We start from the raw sequence: 17,745 nt of genomic DNA on the forward strand, positions 1-17,745 counted from the left end.
TGCAGAAGTCCATGTTCCAGTAAATAACAGAAATGTTCCTTCCCCAAAGTCGACCAACCCAACTTTTAATGGATCTGGGCCGCTCTCTAACCAGGTCCCACTATGAGTCTCTTGTGTTAACTAAAAATCCCAAAGTGATTAAAGCATGGGAAGATACTTCCTGCCTTCACAGCTATTATTTATTGTATTTTACATTATCCCTGTGATCTTTCTGGATAAGAATAGCAACGTATCCTAGAAACGCTATTTAAACAAACCTTATAAACAGTTAAAAGTTTACTTTCCATAATAATTTTAAAATAAAAATGCATATCTATGCTATGTACATCCTCATGTTAACTATTCTACACATTTTATAGTGGTAAGTATTTTACACACGGTACTGAGGCACATGGAATACTTTTTTGGTCTCCCCTAGTAGGCTGCAGGTTTCCAAAGCAGAAGTCCTGAACCTCTGAAGGCAGCATTAAGAAAAATCTTTGAAACCTCAAAGAAAAAAAAATATATTTTAAGAACCAAAATGTTTGTTTTGTTCTATTTTATTTTTTTTTTTGAGCGGGGGGGAGGGTAGGGGGGAGAAAGGAGGTAAAAGAAGTTTGGTTTCTGCTTCAAAGAGCTTTCCCAAAGTGTGGTGATTTGTTTCCATTACACATGGATAAACACTGTTCTCCTTTCATGATGGTGTGAACTCAAAGTAACGGAACATGTCTTTTCCTGAAATCCAGTGTTGTGTTTATTTGGACATATATGTGGTGTCCCTTGTGTCCTTGTTCTCATATAAAAGGTATTAGCACTTTGGCTTCGAGAACAAATTTTCAAAAACCATAAATACAACTTGTGTTTGATTTGGGTCTTGGTTAATTACTAAGGAACCATTCAACAATAATGGTCTCAGATATTTAAATACCTTGTGAAGCTGCAATTAATTAAGGAACTGCAGACCTTAAGAATTATGCAACCAACAAGGGAATAAAGGAAGAATTATGTCTGGATGCCAAGTTCTGAGCAAATATCAATAATCTCCTTCTCATTTTTGCAATATGTATAAATAAAGTAGAGAAAGAATAAGAATTATATGAATAATGTTAAATAAAAAGTGCATACAGAACTGAGAAAATATTCTTTTTTGTTAAATTTGCCACATCAATAAGATGCTCCTAAGGAAAATAACATGAAGCAGGAAAGTAGTTACTGTTGTTATTCAGAACTTCTTGATAGTAAAAGAATGAATATCAGTCAACTTTCCTGGTTTAAACTTAATTGTCTTAAAACGTTATTTTGTAACTTGAACATCTATAATATGCCATGAGAATTTAAAGCAGAAAGCAAAATCATACAGAAAGCCAGAAACTTCATCAATACATCTAGACAGACGTTTGCTTGTAGTTTTTGGTATCCAAAACCTTTTTTCCACACATTGCACAGATGCCTAAAACAAAAGAAAACATGTGAGCAATCAAATTATAATACCAACTAATAATACCAATCAAATATCTAATACCAACTGACAGTTTGGTTAATTAAAGTCAATCCTGAAGCAAAAAAAACATAATTTAACAGTCTCAGAAAAGAGAAAAAGGAAATATACACTTTTAATGATGAACAAGTTCTATTTTGCCTTAGAAAAAAAGAGCTTTTGACTACAATAGGATTTATGAAAGGCTACTCCTTTTTCTATATTATTCAAATTGGTACCAAATGAAACAGGTTTGATATGAATAGAAAAATGGTATTAAACTTACCCTTTTTGTAGGCACAGCCCTGGCAATAATGAGAACCTGGTTGGTGCACAGAACTTTTACAAATTCTGCAAGTGGAGAACTTATTCTTTCCATATGGATCAAATCTAGAGGCGTTTTTTAAAAAAAATAACGTGTATAATACAATAGCAACACTCTTAAAAACCTCACTTATGCAACAAATGAGATTAATTCATGTTTTTCATTCTTTCTATCAAACTCTACAATTGATAGGCATAGCACTCTTCCAGCTGGCTACTCTCTAAAATGCCTACGCACTTCTACCTCTTCCACGTAAGTTGTATGCTTATAAAGAGTGAGCTGTCCTTAATCCCAAACCTTTTACATCAGCTTTATTTGTCACTCTATTTGTGTAATATAATTAAGAAAACTGATGAAATATCAGTGCGAAAAGAATGACCGATTCTATTAAAAACTAAGTAAATGCTTTAGGATGACTAGGTAAGTGTGAATCATTAAAACTGCCATTGATTTAGGTATGGGTAAGACGACTGTTAAAAATTGGGAAAAAATCATAAGCGGGAAGATTTGGTACTTTGCATCTGTCAGTTCATGTTGTATTTTAAAGATATTGGAAATATATATTCTGGTTATGATTTATGTGAAGGGAATGATGTAGAATTCATACACAAAAGGCTTTGTCTCAATAGGAAGTGACTGACGAATCCACGTACATATACGTGCTTTAAAATAAGGTGTAAGGTTTTTTTAATGATTGCCTAATTTAACTGACATCTTCAATTAATTTATCCACTTTCTTTGGATAAAAGGGTTCCTACTAAATAAAAATGCCGCCTTATAGTGAATGAAGTGCAAAATAACTTTAGAGGAAATACTTTCTCCAATAACTTTCTAACAATACTCATATACTGAATAGCAACAGTTTCTTCTCTTGGAGTACAGTAAAACAGCTCATTTTCAAAGGTTAATCTTTCCAAACCCAAGAGAATGTCACTTTACTCCCCGGAAGAGGACAGGCGCTATTCTTCTTTACAATAAGCTCAGTTTGTTTGGACCTGTATGTCTGAAGGTTACCTTCTCTTAAAACCATATTTTATCATTCTAAGATGTACATTTAAAATCTCTGAAGATATTAAACAATTAATTGGCAGAGATTCTTCTTTCTTAAAGTAATGATGTATCTTATAAATGATGGTATCTTAGATTCAATGCAATACAGTAGTCAGTTTCCAAAGTGAACTATTTAGAGAACCCAAAAGTAATAGCTCCTTTTTAAAAATATCAGAATAAGTTTGGTAGCATAAAGAAACTAGAAGAACCTAAAATTGTACAACCTGTAAAAATAACAACTTAGTCAATAATAACTGAATGGTCTTAGAAGACATCAATAAGCCAGTCAGCAATAACAATACATAGTATGACGCTGCTCATCACTTAAAAGATGAAGTCTATTATGCTGTTTTATGTGCCAAGTACTATATATAGTAAAAGTTTTATTTTTATTTCTAATCCTTTGAATGAAGTCATGAAACAGGTATTTATTTATTCAGCAAATATATACTGAGTGCCTACTATGTGTCTATTCCTGATCTAAATACCAAAGATGAACTTGACAAAGCCTTTGCCCTCATCAAGCTGACATTCTAGTGAGAGATGATAGACACTAAGTAATGAAACAAACATACTTTTCAGAGAGTAATAGGTGTTGTAGAGAAAATTCAAACAGGATATTGTGGCAGACATGAGGCAAAGGAGGGAAGACATATTAAAGCTGATTAGGGACCCTCTCTGAGGAAGTGACATTTCCACTGAGACCAAAGTAACAAGCAGCCAGGTATGTAAGATCTGCGGGGTAAGCTCTAGAAAGAGGGAAAAGCAAGCACAATCCTCTTCCAATGGGCTTGGCATAGCTGATGCGGGAGTTGGTACAAAAGAAGTCAGGGAGGTGGGAGAGACCAGATCATGGAGGACCTTGTAAGAATATAGTTGGGGGCTTGGATTTTATTCAATGTAAAACAACAAAAACAACAACAAAACAAATGAAGGATTTTCAGCAAAAGAGTTACATGCCCTTTAAAGGACTACTCTGGTTACTATAAGACTTAACCATAGGGAACTAGAGGGGAAACAGGGAAATAGAAAGTTACTAAAGTGTCTGAGTAAGAAATAACTGTGGTTTGGAATATGGTAATAGCAGCCAGACACACAGAAGCAAATGGATTCAGGTTATATTTTGGTGGTAGAGCCATCTGCTGGGAGGTGTGGGAAGTGAAGGTGAGGAGGGAACCAGTTAGGAATTCTAGCTTTTAAGCTTACACAACTGGACTGGACAGTGGTGCAAAGACAAGAATACTGAAGGAAAGAGGTTGCCTGTTAGACATCCAATTGAATAAGTCAAGTAGGCAGCTGCAGATATGTCTGGAGCTCAGAGAAGTCAGCACTGGGGAATACATATTTGGGAGTCATTAACATACAGTTTAAACTTAAAGCCATTGGACTAAAGTCACTGGAGGAGAAATTATAAATTTAAAAAGTCTAGGATTAAGGCAAGAGGCACTTGACTGAGAAGGAATAGTCAGTGAGTGTCGTGTATCAGAGCCAAAAGACTAAAGGGTTGCAAAAAAAAAAAAAAAAGGTTGTCAAAAAGTTAAGTGAGGTAAGAATAGAGAAGTGGCCATCAGTTTTAGAGGTCATGTATGATCTTGATAAGAGCAGTTCCAGGGGTGTGGTGGGGATGAAAGCCTGACTGGAGAGGCTGAAGGAGAGAATGGAACCTAAGGACATTGAGAAAGTATTTAGATTAGGTTTTTGAAAACTTTTGCTAAAGGGAAACAAGAAAATGGGGCAGCAGGTGGAAGAGTTCATGGGATTTTTTAGACTGAATATAATAAATCATGGTGTCAAGAATTGTTTTTAAGGTGGGAGACATTTTTACTCCCATTCTCAGATGAAAAAGTAAAATTCAAGAAAGTTAATAAACTGGTTTAACTTGTGTAATCTCACAGAGCTAGACAGTGACAGAGTCTAAATTAAAATATTAACTGACTCCAGAACTTACACTCTTTCCACATTTCCCTGTTGCCTCTGATTTGCAGGATAATTAAGAACTAGAAAAAAAAAGTCATATTTCTGGTGAAATTATAAAGTAGCACTAATATCTTCACATACTGATATAGTGAGGAGGAATAGGTTGAAACCAGCAGGTTGTAACAGATAGCTTGGTTTTGTATGCTAGGAACTACCTAACTCTATGTTGTATCACAATAGAATGATGTACACCAAATTCACTTCAGTACTCGTAATATTAAAGAGTGGTAATTTTATATATCATTGCTTTATAGATGCTCTTAAACCTACCTTGCTTTTTTTGAGGTCAAAGCTTTATTTTCATTCAGCTTTCTTCCACCACTTTCTATATTGAAATATACATGTATTTCAGTGAGTTAATCCCACACATTTCACATATATACATATAACAATTAACAATTAGTTTAAAGTTCATTTTTTGACATCCTATCAATAGACTAGACTTTATCAAAATTTTCAAAAATCTTCACTTAATAGCCAGGGTCTTAAAACAGTACTTAAAACATTTATTAAGAAAAAAATAAAAATGTGGATAAAACACAATCATTTATTTCTCAGACTCAAAGTAGGACTTCAGAAATGAGTCTACATTTAATTTTTGTACTGTAAAATCTAGATGCCACTACTTTGGTGCCATAGACCTTGAATACAGTGAAAGTATTTCTTTTCCTTCCCCTTGACAACATTTTCACTGTATTTAATGATTAGGAAGGTGAAAACATTTAAATGATTTGCATAAGAATGTAAAAATCAGATGAGGAGGGAATAAAATACCAACTGTAATTAAGCTGAATCAAATCAATTACTATGATATACTCACTGAAAATTATTTTAATTATTAGGCCATCTCCTGCCTATCAAAATAGGAACTCTGAGATGTAACTGAGAAGACTAAATAGAATAAAATATTAAATTGTTGTGGGATCCAGTGTTCTTTAATGTTTAATAGATAAAATATTTTGTACACATATTTTAATTTACAAACAATGTAAAAGCTAAACCATTATTCACAGGAAGTATCTGATTCAACTTCTATGTTCTAAAAGGAAAAATACCTGTGGTATTCCTTGCACCGTCTTTCCATGTATCTGGAGTGATAACAGTACCAAGTTTCTTTTCACCTGTTATAACGAGATAGTAAAAGTAAAGGGAATTAGTATTTATCATCTAATAAATTCACCACATTGTGCCTACAGTTAACAATGGTATCAAGTCATATTACAGTAAGAGCCTATTAATGCTGGAGTCAAGGCTAGTGAACTGAGACTTAAGATATTAACTGTGAGCAATGGATGACTGACTCTTAGTAAAATCTGTAGTATAATAGGATGGCTTATAATAAGCTTCCTCTGTACATGTATACTTTAAACAAATCAGATAAAGAAAGCTGATAAATATATTCATGGCATAAAAATTTACTGAGCATCTATAAACCATTTATACCAGGCATAAACCATTGTACAAAATACAGAGGGAAAAAAAACGAGTTAGATAAAGTTCTAAATTTTAAGGAGCTTGCTGATTTCTCTAACAGAAGTCCTTAACTTGAATTTCACAGGTGCATCTTGGGAGATAATGTGAAATATATGAAATTACACACAAACCTTTTGTAGATCCCTTTTTTTATAGACCCTGGTAAGAGTCTACAGCTTTCAACAGATCTTCAAAGAGTTCAAAACCAAAAAAGAGTTACAAACCATACAACCAAAATATAAGCTAGAAAATAAAAAGTATAATAATTAGGATCTAAAATAAATTGAGAGCTAACATACTAGGACAAATTTCATGAAGAAAGAAATAATCTCAGTTATGGAAATCCAGGAAAGCTTTGTGGGAAAGGCAGTAAAAAGCATATGAGACAATGGGACTGTGAAAAAAGAAGAGGAAAGAGGATGAAGACAAACTAGGAAAAGGACACATCCTGAAGAATGGCATGGAGAGCTCAGGGTACATATGGCATGCAACATAGTTTGGTTTGGCCAAAGTGTGAAGATGATAAGGGTTAGTGAGAATGAAGTTGGAAAGATAAACTGAGGTCTCATTGTGTAGGGTGGTTATGAATGCCAGGCTCCAAATATAGAAACCTAAAATTACTCTCTGTACACTGAAAATTTATTAAAGTAACTTGTCCGTGGTCATTCTTTTAAGGTCTGTGATTCAAACTCTTGGGGGTCTGTGTGTTCAAACTTTTATCTATACAAGGTATATAAACGAAATGGGTTGTTAATTTGATAGCAATCAAGATAAGAGGGCTTGAAACTTTATCACAGGAGAGCCAGATATGTCTAGCCTGAGGAAAAATACTTGGGAATATGACAGCTGTTTTTAAACATATAAACAGTTTATGAGGTCAAAAAAAAATCATAAGATATCTCCTAGAAATCTCAAGGTTTGGCATTAGAATCACTGGACGGCAACTATAGGGAGGAAAGACTTTTCTAAAAGCCAGTGAAATCTACGTAGATTGATTTGAAGGTGGTGAGAATCTCCTGCCACCGTGCCTCAATACTGTAGGTATTCGTGAAAAAAGGCTTAACTCATTGGATGAGATACTGACTTGTTAGATAAAATACGGTTAGATACGGTTGTTAGATAAAATATGGGATGCCCAATTAAATTTAAATTTCCGATTAACATCGAATACTTCTTCTGGAATGTCTCAAAGCACTTACAGTACTAAGCAGCAGCAAAAAGACCAAGTCTCAAATACTGTATGGGATATACTATACTAAAAATTATTCGTTGTTTACTTGAAATTCAAATTTAACTGGGCGTTGGTATTTTTATTTGCTTAAACCTGGCAAATGTAGACTGATTTTTAAGATCCATTCTAATCGTGAGGGTCTGTGAGGTGAGGGGTCCAGTCAAGAAGCTGTATGGGATGAGATCCGGGGTTGTGGGGAAGCAACACAAGTAAAGAGGTGCAAAGACTGAGATCATGCCAAACGCAAAACATAGGGCTACACAGCCGTTGGGGAGAGGCAGGAATGGTCAAAGGGTAGGCGGACAGGGGCTAGAACCAGAGACCCGCGGCCGAAGGTAAAACAAAGAAAGGGAATAGTTTCCGGGGAACTCCAGTGAGGTTCTCTTACCCTCCCTCTCCCGCAGATGCGGCCCCTTAACTCACATTTTTCGCACACCATCCTCCCCAGACGCTTCCCTACGCCCAGAAGCGGCGGCGCCTTGAAAACATTAATACTAAGCCAGGGAAAGATTCCCCTTCCGGGTTACAAAAATCTACTTCCGGCCCCTCCGCGTTCCGCCCCGCCTATTCTACACCTGGAAAGCCGAAAGAAGAATAAACATGAGGGGGAAGGCGGGGCTACTTCCTTTGCCCGCCCCTCCGCTGCTGCGGTTGGCTGTGCAGCCTTGGGTGTCCGCCCCACAGGCGTGCGCCTGCGTGAGGATCTGGGCGGCGCGGAGCACCTGATGGTGGGAGGTAATAACTCCCTCTTCCCTTCCGCGGGCGGGAGAGCTAGGTAAGCTCAGCTGAATGCTCCGGCACGCGGGCCTCTCGAGGGGTGCAAGCAACCTCCGCCAGGTGCCCAAATGGCTGCGAGCCTCTGTGCTCCTGGACCCTGCACCCGCCCGAGCGCCACCCTTCTGGCGTGACCCAGGGGCTATACTGATGGACCGACCCTCTGACTTTCTGTGTCTATCTCCTTTTTTCCTGGTCTTCGCGCCTGTACTTTTTGACTTCGCCTCTGCCCGGCCGAGGCCTGGGCAGAATTCCGAGCGACCCTCTGGGGCTCGGGTAAAGATCCCACAATTCCGGCGAAATCTCCGGAGCCGTTCAGAACGGCCTTCTCCCGCCACAATGTCTGCGGACCTGGCCAGGTCAAACCGCAGACGCCAGGGCGGTGCCTCTCCCCTCCTCCCACCCACCCCAGGGAACGCACTGGTTTCTCAGGAGGGGCACTTGACCCATTCTCCTTTGTCTCTTTGTTGCCTCGTTCATTGGTTCATTCATTCATTCAGCAAACATTTGAGTTTGGGTACTGCTCACTAAGTTACAGCCGAATCTGCTTATGTCAGTTGGGATTCTGAGAGTGGCCCAGAAAAAAACTTCGAAGGGATGTCGAGGCAATGTATTGCGGATCCCCTCCCTACCTCTCAATCAGCTGATAGGACCTGTGAGAAACTTTTCCTTCTCCCTTCTTCCCATTCATTCTCTTCTCGACCCCTAGTGTGTATATATTTATATCAGAGACTGGGTTTGAAATTGCTTTAGCACTTTCGAGCTTGGACGTGTCCCGTAACCTGTTTTAGCCTGTTTTCTTATAAGTAAAATATTTGCCTTTTAAATTCAGAGTGTGGATTAAATGAGAGCTGTTAGGATATGGCCTGGACTTGCCGTTTTGCACAACATCAGTGCCCCCGTGTGTGTGTAGAAATATATATATATTCTGGAATAGTCACTACAGGTTAACATGTGGACTATTATTTTAAATTAATAGGGTCTTTATTTAACAGTCAGTTATATGTATATATAAGTTCTCTGTTAGGTCATTTATAAATAAATAAATTACATATAAAAATGTGTTTTATATACAGAGAGAAAGTAAATTTTTTTCTCTCCTTCCATTTATACTCTACTTTTAATTGGAATCTGTTACCTGTAACAAAAATTGTCATTTTGATATTTCTGGAGTACTGGGATACCTTAGTTTAGTATAATATTCTTTGAACTCTCTCGATTACGCTGGCCACCTTTTGAATATTCGAGTGTACATTGGTGTCACCTGGCATTTGCTAGGAGATATGAACTACTGTGATGTCAGACAAGGGTCTATAATGGTAAAAATACCAACAATTTAGCCAAAGTGTATTCATGGGGTTTCTAGAATGCATAGGTTATATTTCCAACAGGGGTAGGTCATTAATCCATGCAGTTTTTTCACCTCTGATTTTGGCAAAAAAAAAAAAAAAAAAAATCGCTTAATTGGTCCTAGTACATGACCCTTTTGCAGAAACCAGTCACAGATATTTAAGAAATTAGAAAATTCGTCATTTTTCGGCTCTGAGAGCTGTCTACCATATTAGTCTACGTGTGTATTTACACATACATCTTCCTTTATTCTGAAACTAATACATTATTGCCCATAGAAAATCGTCATTTGTTCATGACTTATTTGTAGATGTTGAAGCATTTAGGACAACGGATAAAGTCATTATTGCATATGCTCTTGTTTTTCATTAGATAGCTACTCAAGAAAACACCATGAAAGATACCGATATCAAGAGACTACTGTATACCCATCTTTTATGCATATTCTCAATTGTTCTGAGTATCTTCGTTCCATCCTTTTTTTTGGAGAACTTCTCAATATTGGAAACACACTTGACGTGGTTGTGCATCTGTTCTGTTTTTGTAACTGCCGTTAATCTAGTATTATATTTAGTAGTGAAACCAAATGCATCCTCTAAAAGAAGTTCATTATCATACAAGGTAAGGCTTATTTCTTGATAACTGATATTAAATATAGGTAGTGTTTCTTGTAATGGAAATATAAAGCATTAAGCAAGAACTCATTAGGTTATTTACTAGTGACTAGGGAGAATCTGATTTTTTTTTTTAAATTAGTAGCCCGTTGCTTGCTAGAAGACTGCCCACAGTGTTTGATAGATCCTTGCCATATATTAATTATTGAATTAGGAGGCTTTCAGTGGATAATATAACAAATATTTCATGTCTCATCACATAAGAGCCGTGTTTGTGTTTTCTTGTATTCTAGCTGACTGTTACTGGTAAATATTTTCATAAATCCTGATTAACAACATAGCTCAATACATGTCATAGAAACAGAAATGCTTTTTGACTTTAGTGCTGGTTGGGTGGGTGGAATATGGGGGGTGATACTTGCCTGGTAGTCTTTTTTACAAAGCTGTTTTGAGGGCTGTACATTTGACTGTGCCCAGGATATGTAATCTGACTTTAGGATACCCAAGTCCAAAGAACATTCAACTGTTTCACACATGGGAATAAGTTATGTTTATAGATAAAATGGAAGCAATTGCTATCCTTTAGGCATTCTCTTGAGTCTTTAAATTATTCATTTCTTTAAATTATTCATTTCTTTTTTAGGTAACCAGGTTTTTGAAATGCTGTATCTACTTTCTTATGTCTTGTTTCTTCTTTCATGTAATTTTTGTTCTATATGGAGCACCATTAATAGAGTAAGTCTGAAATTTCTACCTTACGGCAATTATATTTTAAAACACATGTTTACTAAACAAAGGGCTATTACCGTTGGTGATTAGAGAAAAACTGGTGTGTTTGATCAATGGATTATGGAGAGATACTGACATCATTTCCCTTCCTTACCAGTGTTATTCTCTTATAAAACAGTGGAATAACTAAATTCATCAAATGTTCCTATTACCTAGCCTTCTGTTACCAAATTGCATTTGGGGAGGAGGTGGGTAAGAAATTCTACTTAACCAATAAATGTTATGTCCCTCAAAACCTTTAAGGGAACTTACTATAGTGATAACGGATAAGTTAGTTATAATTAGCATATCAGTTCCTAGTAAATGTGATTCTGAAGTACTTAAAGAGTTTGTTTTCTTGAGAAAAATCAAGATTCCTGTATTTAAGTATGTAATAAGTTAATGTTTATAGTTTAAAGGTAAAATTTAACTCAACACTTGTTCAAAACTGACCAATTTTAAATTAATGAAAATTAAATTTATGAATATTTCTTATAATGTTCATTAGAGTTTGGGAAACTTTAGCAGTGATTAATGATCGTGGTGAAATGAGTGATATTTTTTATATGTATACACAATATAGCTATGTATACAGTTTATATATAGTTATACATAGTTATGTATATCCACATGTGTATGTATATATATACACACTAAATTAACAGGTAATTCTGTTTTAGAGAAAGGAGCACAGAACCTTTGTAATGGTAAATGGATATTTCTATCTAACCCATTTTAGAGTAGAATGAAAGTCTAGAGCAATGTCTTGAAGTGTGATTCTAAAACCAGCAGCATCGGCATTTTATCAAAATGCAAATTCTCAAGCCTGGGTCAGAAACTCAAGAGGTGGGGTCTCCCAATCTTTAGTTTATCCAGCTTTCTAAGTGGCTCTGGTATAAGCTGAAGTTGAACCACTGATTGTAGAGAAAGTTCCAGAGACTAGTAATGAAGAAAGTTAATTATCTAGAAATGGGGCAGTTCTTACAATGGACAGGATGAGCATAGGGTATTTAACATTTCTGAACTTTATCATTAGAGCCAGATATTTGCTAGATTTTTTTGATAGCTTGCATTTTTTTGTAGTTATTTTGGTAAGACTCGTTGCTTTTCACAGTAAAGTATAAGAAAATGTTTTTATATTAAATCTACTGATGTCACAAAAATTATGTATGTGTGTATATGTGCTCCTTTAATAAATACTTTATAAAAAATTAATGTTTTTTTTTTCTAGGTTGGTGTTGGAAACATTTTTATTTGCTGTTATTTTGTCTACTTTTACTACTGTACCTTGTTTGTGTTTGTTAGGGCCAAACATCAAAGCATGGCTAAGAGTTTTCAGTAGAAATGGGTAAGTCTTAATGTTATATATTGATGTTTAAAATGTTTTAAAAATTAATGTATTTTTCTATTCATGGCAGCTTGCTGATTGTTCCATGAGTGTTTCCCAGCACTGTATGGTTCTCGGAGATGCCTTAGGGCCCACTGCAATTGGGAACTGGGGATAGGGAAGGGGCGGTATGCACTTGAGGGAGACCCAAGCAGGCAAAACTATAGGCTTCTCCCTCTACTTTAGCGAAATCAGCTCCGCATTTTTTTCTGTATAGCAGAATTCCACTTAGCCTTTGGTTCGTAAAAAGGTTTCTGCTACCAAAGGAAAGCTTTGAAAACCACTCCTCAGGGATAATTGTCACCTCGATAAAATTGCTACAGAAACTTCATACCCTTTAGCTATCACTTCCTGTCCCCTCTCTCCTAGCACTAAGCAACCCTAATCTACTTATTGTCTCTATAGATTTACCCATTCTGAACTTTTCGTTAAAATGGAATAATATATTATCTTCTGCAGTTGGCTTCTTTCACTTAGCATAGTGTTTTCAAAGTTCATCTATGTTGTAGCATGTATCTGTACTTCATTCACTTTATGGCTGAATAACTCCTTTGTGTGGATATATACTACATTTTGTTTATCAATTGATAGACATCTGGGTTGTTTCCACTGTTGTGATTATGACTAAGCCACTATAAACATTACTGTACAGGTTTTTGTATGGACATATGTTTTTATTTCTCTTGAATATATGCCTAGAAGTGTAATTGCTAGGTCATATGTTAACTTCATATTTAATCATTTGAGGAAGTGTAAAACCGTTTTCCAAAGTGGCTGCACCATTTACATTTCCACAGCGGTGTATGAGGGCTCCAGTCCTCTTACATTCTCGCCAACAGTTGTTTATCTGACTTTCTGATTATCACCATCCTAGTGGGTATGAAATGTTATCTCATTGTAGTTTCTATTTGCATTTCCCTACTGTCTAATGATGTCAAGTATCTTTTCATGTGCCTATTGGCCATTGTATATTTTTCTTGGGGAAATCTTTTCAGATCCTTTGCTCTTTTTTAATTGGGTTATTTGTCTTCTGAGGCTTGCAGAATAAATCTGTTGTCATCTTGTTTTAGACCTATCACCACTTCTCAGAAGGATTTATAACAAAAGTAAAACCAAAAATTATAGGAAGGGGAATACCATTTTCTAGCTAGCAGATTGACAAAGATCCATAAGTTTGATAATACACAGTGTTAAGGATTTGGGAGGGGATGTAAGCACCAATGGGACTATAAATTGGTTTAAACTCTATGAAGGGCAATTTGGTAATATCTATAAAAATTACAAATACCCATCTTTGACACAGCAATTTCACTTCTAGGATTTTATTGTAGATATATTTGCACACCTACAAAATGTTGAATATATATGATTACTCATTGCAGTTTTGAAAGTAACCTAAATGTCCTTTATTAAGGGATGAATTAAATTAAATTCAGTCCACATCATGGAATACTACCAACTATAAAGAAATGTAACCAACTATTTACTGATATGGTGTTAAGTAGAAAAAAGCAAGGTAAAAACATGTATAGGATACTACCATTTACGCAAAAAGTTACCGTAAGAGGTATACCTGTATATCTTTGGAAGGATACACAAGAAACTGATAAAACATAGGTTGTTCTCGGGGGAGGAGATCTGAAAAATTAGAAGACAAGGTAAGGAGACTTTCCACTGACTACCCTTTGGTATCTTTTGAAATTTAAACCATATTACTGCATTACCTATTCGAAATGAAAATTTTAATGAGTTAGATTTGCCAATACTTGTTACTTTTGGGTTATTGAAAGTGAGGCCTGTATCAGGAAGCTGTTAGATTTCTCTGATGCCACCTAAGCTTCAGTAGACTGCAAAAATAGCCTTTTAAATTTTCTAACATATAACCAGATAACATCTCAGCTGGAGAATTATGGTTTAAAATAATCAATTTGTAATACAAAACATTTTCTTTAACATAACACGGGGTATGGCATGAAATAGTAATATACAAAAATACTTTAGTAACTTTTAAAGTATTGTCAGTATGTTATAGCATTTAATTCTCACAACAGTCTGGTGAGATACTCCTATTTTTACCATTTGCTGGATGAAGATACTGGAAAGCTTAAGGTTAAGTGATTTGCCCAAGCTCTGTAGCCAGTAAGAGGTGGAGTTGGGACTTGAAGCCAGATCATCTGATGGTATAGAAGTTTTTAGAGAAGACTCCACTAACTGAGGGTTAAAAAACAAGTACCTGCCCTGCCTTTACTGTTTAGTGGCCGGTGATCTTAGACAAGCTGTTTAACTTCACAGATCCTCATATGTGATATGGTTAGAATAATACTAATCTGTGCTTCGCAGGATTATTGTCAGAACTGGGTGAAATGGTGAGTAAAGTCAAATAGTAAGTGCTCAAGAAATGTTTGTCAAATGGATTAACAAATGTCAGAGAGCATTTTTATATTTCATACTTCTAACCTGTCTTAGTACCTCTTCCTGGTTCAGGTAACAGATTAAAGAGTGCAGGGCATAGGCAACCACGGAGGAGAAACAGTTTTTTCAGTTTATTTAATGTAAAATTAGTTTTAACTTTTTCATGAGAGGGAAAGTCTTCATGTCTCACCATACATTAGTGATAGTTCAGTTTCTTCCCTAGCACTTTTATCATACTTAAAAGAATTTAGTATAAAAAGCTTGTTACTATTTGAATGAGTGAGGAAGTAATTAATTTTATAGATTATTTGTGTGATGTGAGCGTTGGCCTTCTAAAATTTCACTGTTATGCAAAAATATTTTAAAAATTCAAAGCTCTGGTGATTCTGCAGTGCAAATGTGAAATACTCACAAAAAACAATTACCTCTGTGTTATTTTGAAAGTCGTCCCATTATACAGTTAACATTATTTATATTGAGTCACAACTTTAATTTCAAAGAATTCTATTTAAGGAGGTTATTCAAAACATACTTTCTTTTTATCCTGTTTTATTGTATAAAGCATGGTAGAGTTTTTGTTTTGTTTGTGTAAAGCTGGCCCTTTTAGTATTGTCAAAATATGATAATTCACATGTTCGGTATAATCAGATAATTTAGATGAGCAGGCCAGTTTTAAGCTGGGTTGACATCTTAGTATTGAATCAAATAAATGTTTTATACTATTTTTAAGTGAAGTAGTATTACATCCTAATTTTAATGTATTTGCATATTTAAATTGAGTCAGTGATAGTCACGAAGACTGAGAAACACAAAAGCTTCAATCGTGAGAACTGTATAGGAGTAAAAACCCTTGAGATATCAAGATCAATACATAATTAAATGACACTTTTAACAAGACTTTTCCTTAAAGTAAATGTAAAATTATTCTATTTTTTTAAAAGAATGTTATTTTATAGGAAATTAAAGATCGAAAAGTCATTGGTCTCTTAAAAAATTCTGCCAACTTCTTTTTGGTACGGTTATTACTGAATGAATATACTCAATTTGTACTAGTTTAGTTTAATTTGTTACCTTTTTATTATAATTATTGATTATTTTCATTTGTAGACTTTCTTATAAAGGAAAGTAATAATCTGAATATCTTAAACCTATATTTCTCATTGAAGTTTGCTTTTTGACTTATTGGTTTTTGGGGGTTGTTATTTGAATGTTTAAGTCAGAATCTGATCACTTTTGGTGAAATGAAAAAATAATTTCTGAATAGTTTCCTAAATCTCTGGCTATCTTGCCAAAGTAAAGACAGTAAGCCCAACATGTTAGCCCTCTTTTTGTCATCTTTGTATTGAAATGAATTTTATATTAGAAAAACTACTGTGGACACTAAGAGTGAAAAGATATGAATGACTAAAAAAGTATACATATAAAAAATAAGTAATTTAGCCTTAATGTGGGCACAAAAATTTAGTGGCTAAGAAGCACTGGTTTTAATATTCACTCAGTGGCTAGGGGGAACATTTATATAAGAATTCTGTAAAATATCTTTAGCCACTAGGAGGAGTTGTGTGGTGTTTCTTTCGGATGAAAAGATGAACAGTTAAAAAGATCTACTCCATCTAAACAAGCAATTTTTTAAGTTTGTTCAAAGAACAGTGAGCCTTTATTCTGTTCTCAGCCTTATTGACTATATGTATATAATACAAAAAAAAAAAATTAGCCAAAAATTAAAGAATTTAGATGGCTTTATTAGGGAAACTAATGTGAATAAACCAATGTCAGTACTGCTATAAATTATTTCATAGAAAGGAATTTGATTTTTACATTATTACAAAAGACTATATTGTGAAAATTTAAATAATAGAAAAATACAGAAAGTTAAAGATTCTAGTAATCCTACCAAAGAAGCAACCATTACTAACAGATTTTGTATATTCTAATTATGTCTATGCATATAACATGTAATTTTTAAGAAAATGATTATACTAGACTGCGCTTTATAAACTTACTTTTTTTCACTTATTAAGAACATCTTTAATTGTATACGTGTATACATCTTCATAGTATCCTTAGTATATCTTTCTTCATCCATAAATAATAGAAAACTTCAGCTTAACATTGGTTTGAACAATAAGGAAACTTGATTATCCCATATATTATAACAGGTTGTGTGGTTCTAAATACAGATAATCAGTATGTAGCTGTGCTTCTCACTGATTCTCATTCTTGAGCTGGTAGTGAAATGGCAGCAGCTTCTCTTCTTTGAGTTTTCCTAAACTAATCAATGGCAAAGAGAGTGGAATCACCGTGGTTTAATTAGTCTAATCATCAGGGATGAGATGAATATTGGGCAGTTAATCATCATTTCAAGTATTCCATGTACCATGAATTATTTAACTAATTTCCTATTGAATATTATCAAATTTTTATGATTATAAGTAATGTTATGAACATCTTTGAACCATTTAACTTTGTATGATTGTGCAAAGGTTTCTGTAGATTAGATTCCTAGAGTAGAAATCCTAGAGTAAAAGAAATTGATAGACACTGCCAAACTAAAGTTCTAATTTGAAGGATACTTACATTCCTGTATACATATCTACCTACGAACAGAGGGCTGGTTTCCCTGAATCCCCATCAAGGCAGTTTACTTTTTATCCATCTTCCAGGGCTGTTGCCTACTGGGCTCTGCCAAGAGGGCAGACTGTACTATACAGTAGCTTCATCTGATTTCTAATGCATAATCCCTGGTCATAACTTTTCTGAAGTTTGATTTGTGGAACCACCATTTATTACATTTCAGCTGAATGTTACTGATCAAACCTCAGAGACAGCTTTTCCCTTTTCTTGTCTCCCTGCCTCCATTCTCTCCTGCCTCATGTTATAGAAAACTGGATAGAAAGCAACATCCAATCCTCAAAATGCAGTTTCAAG

At 35.0% G+C, this 17,745-nt stretch overlaps 2 protein-coding genes across 4 annotated transcripts in view; one reads left to right on the forward strand and one right to left on the reverse strand.

The window, feature by feature from the left end:
- Positions 1 to 523: 523 nt before the first annotated feature.
- CRIPT (CXXC repeat containing interactor of PDZ3 domain) lies at positions 524 to 8,082 on the reverse strand. Its single transcript, XM_011361327.2, has 5 exons — positions 7,936 to 8,082; positions 5,864 to 5,929; positions 5,079 to 5,133; positions 1,743 to 1,846; positions 524 to 1,429 (listed from the first exon to the last, which is right to left on the reverse strand). The coding sequence occupies exons 1-5, from the start codon at positions 7,949 to 7,951 to the stop codon at positions 1,365 to 1,367; spliced, it is 306 nt and encodes a 101-aa protein (XP_011359629.1). The 5' UTR covers positions 7,952 to 8,082; the 3' UTR covers positions 524 to 1,364.
- A 60-nt stretch (positions 8,083 to 8,142) lies between these two features.
- PIGF (phosphatidylinositol glycan anchor biosynthesis class F) overlaps positions 8,143 to 17,745 on the forward strand; it is a 28,576-nt gene continuing 18,973 nt past the window's right edge. The window contains exons 1-5 of one of the 3 annotated variants that reach the window (XM_023531286.1): positions 8,225 to 8,287; positions 8,825 to 8,941; positions 10,009 to 10,257; positions 10,894 to 10,985; positions 12,250 to 12,366. In XM_023531286.1, coding sequence (XP_023387054.1) covers positions 8,837 to 8,941; positions 10,009 to 10,257; positions 10,894 to 10,985; positions 12,250 to 12,366 — 563 coding nt within the window. In that variant the 5' untranslated portion in view covers positions 8,225 to 8,287; positions 8,825 to 8,836. Of the gene's footprint in view, positions 8,288 to 8,824; positions 8,942 to 10,008; positions 10,258 to 10,893; positions 10,986 to 12,249; positions 12,367 to 17,745 lie in introns of all 3 variants that reach the window. The other 2 variants (XM_023531287.1, XM_011361332.2) reach the window with 2 other exon arrangements.

The sequence above is a fragment of the Pteropus vampyrus genome, unplaced genomic scaffold, assembly GCF_000151845.1.
Source record: "Pteropus vampyrus isolate Shadow unplaced genomic scaffold, Pvam_2.0 Scaffold66, whole genome shotgun sequence".
Classification (NCBI taxonomy): Eukaryota; Metazoa; Chordata; class Mammalia; order Chiroptera; family Pteropodidae; genus Pteropus; species Pteropus vampyrus.

What these genes read in the sequence shown, in the direction of transcription:
- CRIPT (XM_011361327.2), bottom strand. An exon ending in CGGTGCAAGGAATACCACAG is followed by an intron (nt 5,134 to 5,863) that starts GTATTTTTCCTT and finishes ATTTCAATATAG; the next exon opens with AAAGTGGTGGAAGAAAGCTG. An exon ending in GGGCTGTGCCTACAAAAAGG is followed by an intron (nt 1,430 to 1,742) that starts GTAAGTTTAATA and finishes CTTTTGTTTTAG; the next exon opens with GCATCTGTGCAATGTGTGGA.